At 38.5% G+C, this 6364-nt stretch overlaps 1 protein-coding gene across 1 annotated transcript in view; it reads right to left on the bottom strand.

Moving 5' to 3' along the window:
- WEE1 (WEE1 G2 checkpoint kinase) overlaps nucleotides 1-6174 on the bottom strand; it is an 18597-nt gene extending 12423 nt beyond the window's left edge. The window contains exons 1-5 of the mRNA XM_011947659.1: nucleotides 5482-6174; nucleotides 4761-4966; nucleotides 4561-4624; nucleotides 4198-4370; nucleotides 3590-3715 (exon numbers count right to left, since the gene is read on the bottom strand). Coding sequence (XP_011803049.1) covers nucleotides 3590-3715; nucleotides 4198-4370; nucleotides 4561-4624; nucleotides 4761-4966; nucleotides 5482-5502 — 590 coding nt within the window. The 5' untranslated portion in view covers nucleotides 5503-6174. The remainder of the gene's footprint in view (nucleotides 1-3589; nucleotides 3716-4197; nucleotides 4371-4560; nucleotides 4625-4760; nucleotides 4967-5481) is intronic.
- Between the last annotated feature and the right edge of the window lie 190 nt (nucleotides 6175-6364).

The following is a 6364-nucleotide window of genomic DNA, read 5'->3' as shown; positions in this document are numbered from 1 at the left end:
AAAAAAAAAAAAAAAAAAAGACAATCCATTTCTTCTTGTCTCTATAGAATTCCATTGTATTATTGAATAGAAATGCATTTATCAGCTGGGCATGGCGGCTCACACCTGTAATCCCAGCACTCTGTGAGGCTGAGGCGGGCGGATCACGAGGTCAGGAGTTTGATCACAAGTCATGATCAAGAGGTCATGACCATCCACGCCGACATGGCGAAACCCCGTCTCTACTAAAAATACAAAAATTAGCCGGGCGCGGTGGCGCACACCTGTAATCCCAGCTACTCAGAGGGCTAAGGTAGGAGAACTGCTTGAACCTGGGAGGCGGAGGTTGCAGTGAGCTGCTATCAGGCCACTGTACTCTAGCATGGGTGACAGAGTGAGACTCAGACTCAAAAAAAAAAAAGAAATGCATTTATCAGTCCCCCATTTGATGGACATTTTAAAATTATTTCCAAGTCTTTGCTATTACATACTATGGCCTAATAAATAACCTTGTACATTGCTCATTTCACATACATTTAGTATATCACCTAGAAGCCAAATTGCTGGGTTAAAGGGTATGCACGTTTCTAATATATGGAGATTGTGTTTTACACATACACATTTCTCCATCGAGAAGGCTGTACCAATATATATGCCCATTGTCAATGCATGAGAATACCTGTTTCCCCATACCCTTGACAAGTTTATAGATGTTATAGGTAAAAAGTCAGTATTTTAGTATAGTTTTAATTTATTAATTTATACTACTCTTACTGTGAATGAGACCATAACCTGCTTTTATAGAATTAGTTAAATCAATCAGTTAATTTGTTTGCATTTTTTCAAACTTTTAAAGTTTATATTTTATCTCAACGCAATGAGGAATTGTTTTAAACATCTTCTGTTTAAGTCTTAGGAATAAAAAAATCAGATCTGGGTAATAAAATTAGGAAGGTCAATGATGTATTAGTCAGAAAAGGAGGTCCTACAATTTAAATAAGACTGAATAACATAATATCAAAGATGTTTTTAAAATAAAAATAAATTACCATCTCGGTATCTTAGTCTTGAGTATGTTCTCCTTACTTGTACAAATCTTGAACTGAGGGGGGGAAAGAGTGCTCTAGAAGAGAGCAAACCAGTAACACTGTCAGCCAAGACAGGCAAAGTCCTAGATCAAATTTACTAGAAAGAATATGGCTAATTCTCTTTTTAGCAGATTCAGCAACCTTAGCTGTGCCAATTTCTTCTTTTATTGCTAGAAGGGCAAGAAAGGTGACGAGAGTAAAACAGGTTCTGACATTTCAGGTTCTCTTTCCCTATCCATCAACATTTTTCTACACTTGTTTATACAGGTTAATTCCAATCTATCACCAAACCAAGATAAAAGGCTTATAATGTAAATGAATAAGATAATAAGGAAATTAAATCACAATAAAGGGAATCAGTTACTCATGTATAAATAACAGAATCATTTTCCTGTGAAACTGTGGAAAAGATGTGAAGATGAGCCCTTAGTATATTCAAAGCTTTATGTGGAAAGAGGAATGGTGGACACAGGAAACAAAAGGAAGAGATCACAAATGCATCCAGATAGTCTTATTTTCTTTTATCTAAGTAGGACAAAGAGCCACACAAAGAGGCAGTCCTGTTTCATAGGACTACTTATTTTCTTCAAGAGTCTTACATTGCTTTAAGAGGCTGAGGCAGGCAGATCACGAGGTCAGGGTTCAAGACCAGCCTGATCAACATGTTGAAACCCCATCTCTACTAAAAATACAAAAATTAGCTGGGCGTGGTGGCATGTGTCTGTAATCCCAGCTACTCAGGAGGCTGAGACAGGAGAATCACTTGAACCCCAGAGGTGAGGTTGCAGTGAGCAGAGATTGCTCTGCACTCCAGCCTAGGTGACAGAGCAAGGCTCTGTCTCAAAACAAAATAAAAAATAAAAAATAAAAAAAAAAACACAAAATAATAAATTTAAAAAAAACTTATTTTCAATAGATTATTTATAATCTAACATTATAACAGGTCAAGGTTTTTGTAATCTGAGAGGATAGCAAGACTACTCACTCTTCCCTATCTCCCAGGCTCAAGTAAGTTTTCTCAAAATCATCTGATTCACACAACCATGTACTGGTAGGTTGCTACATATTTGCCATTCCTGGACTACTAATGAACTATTGTGTTAAGAGAACTATTCACATCAACAAGGTGAGAAAGAGAAAAAAGCAAACTGAAAAGAGACAGTGTCTAGCAAATATGGAATGGACATGACATTATGGTCAAGTTGTTCTAGGTCAAATGCAATACCTGAAAAATAAAGGTTAAGAAATAGAATAATCCATAAGGTTGTGATAGATAGTTACATAAATATTTTGATGGTATGAATAGAAACATCTCAAGAGCTGTGTGAAAAAAACTAGCAGCAATGCTGTATACTAGACATTCAAGTTCTTTCAAGTGTGGAGAACTTTATTAAATAATTTAACGAGGAATCAGGTTTGAAAAATGGATCTTTTACTTCTGTTTTGTTCACTGTGTTTAAATATGGGGGACCTGAATCCATACCTACACCACTTATTTATTTATAAGTTATGAGATAACTGGTCTTGTTTATTTAACGAATAATAAGAATCAACAAAAATAAAATCTTTGTTATCTCCTCTCAAGTGTTCATTAAACTCTAAATTCTCTATATTCACAGAAGATATACAGAAACAGAAACAATCTATAGATATTTTTCATTTCAGACTGGCAATGTGCTGATGTCGTAACAAGGTTAGAGGGAGGCACATTTCACACTTGAGTATGAAAACCCAATCATCATGCTTAGAACTACAAAAATGTTGAGAAATAATCTATAAAAGATTTGGTGTATAATAATGACAGACGTCCATAAGAACCAGAATTCTGACCAAGACTTTGGTAAAGGTTTTTAATAGAAAAGGAGAGACGTAAGTCAGCCCTTGAAGGACTTACTGAAACTGAAAGCTATACAGAGACATCCAAAGTTGAATCCATACATGCCTGTTTGTTTCATCTTTGGGGGAGAGGAGGCAGAGAAGACAAGCTAGAGAACTAAAATAATGTAACATAATAAAAGTGTTAGTGTATTCTAGTGGTAGACTAGGTTGGACACATGGGAGTAGGGCAGGACTACAGAACGCTTAAAGAAACAGCTGAATTTAGATCAATGGAGACTCGCTGACTAACAAACATCAGTTTTAGCACCACATCACATGAAAAGGAAATAAAAGACTAGACACAGAAGAATCTATTCAACATAACATTTCATAATACTATATGCTCCACACACTATGCTAGGTACTAAGGACATCAAAGTATATGTGGTGAGGCCATTGTCTTCTCAAAAAGTTCAGTTGGAGTGACAAGCACATAAATAGTACGCAAAGTTCTACTACTGGGTATGTACTAGGTGCTTCAGAAGGGACAAGGTTTTTAATCTTGTACTTGAAATTTATATTAGGCCTCTAATCTTTAAATTTATAAAAGATAAAAGTGACAGAAATAGAGCAAGATTTTAGATAATCATAAATACTTCCTCGGTGTTCATTTTCTCAAGCTCACAAGAAAACCATTACATCACTCACCATTACAATATTCATTCTGTATAAGCATGTGATCATCTTCTGCCCAAGCAGAGAAATATCGAACTACATGAGAATGCTGTCCAAGTACTGCATGAGCATATACTTCTCTCAAAGCGTTCTGCCTAGGAGAATTTGAGATTAATAAAATGGTAAATAATTTTCACTCAAGCTTAAACTGAATTAATTTATCTGAAACTTCATACAATAAACTTTTGTATCTATTGTTATGCTAAAAAGCAACTTGCTTAAGAGAGAAGGGGTTTAGACTTTCAAGAGATTTTTCCAAAGGCAGATTCCACTAAAGATTTATCAGAAAGAAGAAATGTTGCTTGCCCTAGGACTCAGGTAAGAATAAACTCCATTTTACTGTGAATTCATAGATGCTGACTAGAAATAAGAAATTTAAATTAGGTTCCAAAATCAGACTACTCCTATTATTCAACAAGTCCAATAAGAACTGATGGTACTAAGTGAAAAGGACCTGATTAAATCATTACAACTTCTCAAAGTCAGAGATGGAATTCAGTGTTTGGTCAGCTGAAACCTTAATGTTAGTAACACTATAGGGTACAAAAGAGCAAAAGACAAAATGTTTAATACATACTCATCAACAGAGCCGGCCAATGGCTTTTTTGATCGCTTAATGGCATAAATGCATCCATCCAGCCTCTTCACACACTTAAATACAGAACCAAATTCTCCAGAGCCAATTTTCTCTAGCTCATGAAATTCTGTTGTATACCGGGACTTCATATTGCTTTCAGTAATTGTAATTCTCTGTGATAAAAAGTGTTACCATACATGTAATACAAATATACGAAAACAATTATTTTTTGCTATGGTGACAGGGCTATGTGTGAAATTTAAAAACCATTCTACCTTATGTATAAATGCTTATTTAACATATTCATAGCATACTTTAAGTGGTAGAAAGGTAAATTTCAAAAAACAATAAAAAGCTATTTACCTTAGCAGGTCTTGTTTCATCTTCAAGCTCATAATCACTGGCTTCCATGTCTTCACCAAAGGAACTGAAAATACATGTATTTTTCTATCAATATATCTGACAGATACATCCATGCCATTTAACAGAAACTAAATTTTGATAAGTATACCAAACCAATCTTAGGTTATTTGGATAACCAAATTGTTAAATAAACGACTTACTCATTCCAATATGTTCTCTTTCTACGACGACACTGTCCTGAGGAATGAAGCAACAAAGAATCCGGAGTAAAAGGATTAATATTCACTTGAGGAGTCTGTCGCACATCAAATTCCCTTTTTCCTGATTTTTCTGTATCCACGAAGAGAGAACTACCCCGGAGCTTCACAGAGCTGGAATCAATTCCTCGAGCTTTGGAGAGCAAACTCTAGGGGAGGAAAAATACAAATACAATTTTTAGGATCCAAGTCCTATCATCAGCCTTCTCAACCTAACCTTCAACGAGCCTTATTCATATGGCTGAATGCGTAGGTCAAAGCGACACACAAGCCTTTGTTAGAGTTCGAGGAAAATAAATTGTGGCTAATTTAGGAAGACTGAAGCTGGGTATTAACTACCTTTTCTGGAAAAAAATAGCCAAGTAAAATCTGCCTCTAACCCTAAAAAGAATATGAATGCTGCCTAAAACTAAGTTCATTCTAGTGGCTAAAAGTTAACAAATTCTTTCAACCCATCCAAAAATAGAAAGCAGTCTGAGAGCCCCATAAAAGCTCCCCTCCCCCATCTAAATAGGGCTTGGATAGCCACCTTCACTGGACTCCTCCCCTCACTTCCAGAGGGATTTTGCCTTGAGCAAGTCGGCCAATAAAACCGTAAAGCTCAAAAGCACACATATTCCTGAGGCTGATGACAAACGGTACATTGAAAAGAAAACAAACTCACTTTAAAAGGTGCATTTCCCATATTAATCTTACAAATGCGAGGCTTGTCTTAATCTCTGTAAGTATCAGCTTTAAAATCCGCAGTTTTATAAGTGGTAATCTGCAGAGTACTCGAAGGCCATTCAAAACACAGGTGCTGAACACCTCCTTCTTTAAGATACCTTATCAACAGTAGGATGTTCCTAATCGCACGGAGGCCGGCCAAACTCTGGGCACTACAAACCCAACGATATAAACAAACGCTAGGCCAAGACCTTGTCCAGAAAGAGGCTTCAGCGCTACCTGGACTTGCGGATAAGGATGAGTTTGTAGGACTGCAAATGCTTGGAAGGCCAGCCTTTACTCCCAAGTCCAAGCGCAGTCTCCCTGCATGCCCCAGACTTTCCCCCCACCAACGCCACACGACACGACACGATCAGCGCAGGACAATTTTTTTTTTTAACTCCTTCTGCCTGCGCCGCCCAAATTACAGGCCTGATCACCGCGTTTAAAAGGCACCATATGGCTCGGGAAATGTCAGGTGGCCGGGCCAGCACCCTCCAGCATCCTCGCAAACCGCGTTATCTGTGCCGCACCCGAGGCGAACACGCTCGGGGCGGCCCGGACTCAACAGGCGGCAAATCCTCGGCCACCTGGACGGGCCGATCGGCCCCTTTGTAAGATGAAGAAGTTCCAGACGAGGCCCATTGTTCAGTTACATAATCTCAACGGACAACCTCGGGACAGGGCCAAAAACAAGGGCTGCCAACTTTGGGGGGCGGCGCAGGAAAGCGAGCGGGGGTGCAGCCGGCCGGTTATGTAACCGAACCCAGGCAGCGGCGCTGGGCTCCAGCGCCGCGGCCTTTTTAAAAGGCTGGGTCGGCGCGGGCCCGGGGTCGGCCGCT

Source organism: Colobus angolensis, unplaced genomic scaffold (genome assembly GCF_000951035.1).
Source record: "Colobus angolensis palliatus isolate OR3802 unplaced genomic scaffold, Cang.pa_1.0 Scaffold269, whole genome shotgun sequence".
Taxonomy (NCBI): domain Eukaryota; kingdom Metazoa; phylum Chordata; class Mammalia; order Primates; family Cercopithecidae; genus Colobus; species Colobus angolensis.
Note: the sequence above shows the minus strand (reverse complement) of the source record. Positions and strands in the feature narration are given on the sequence as shown.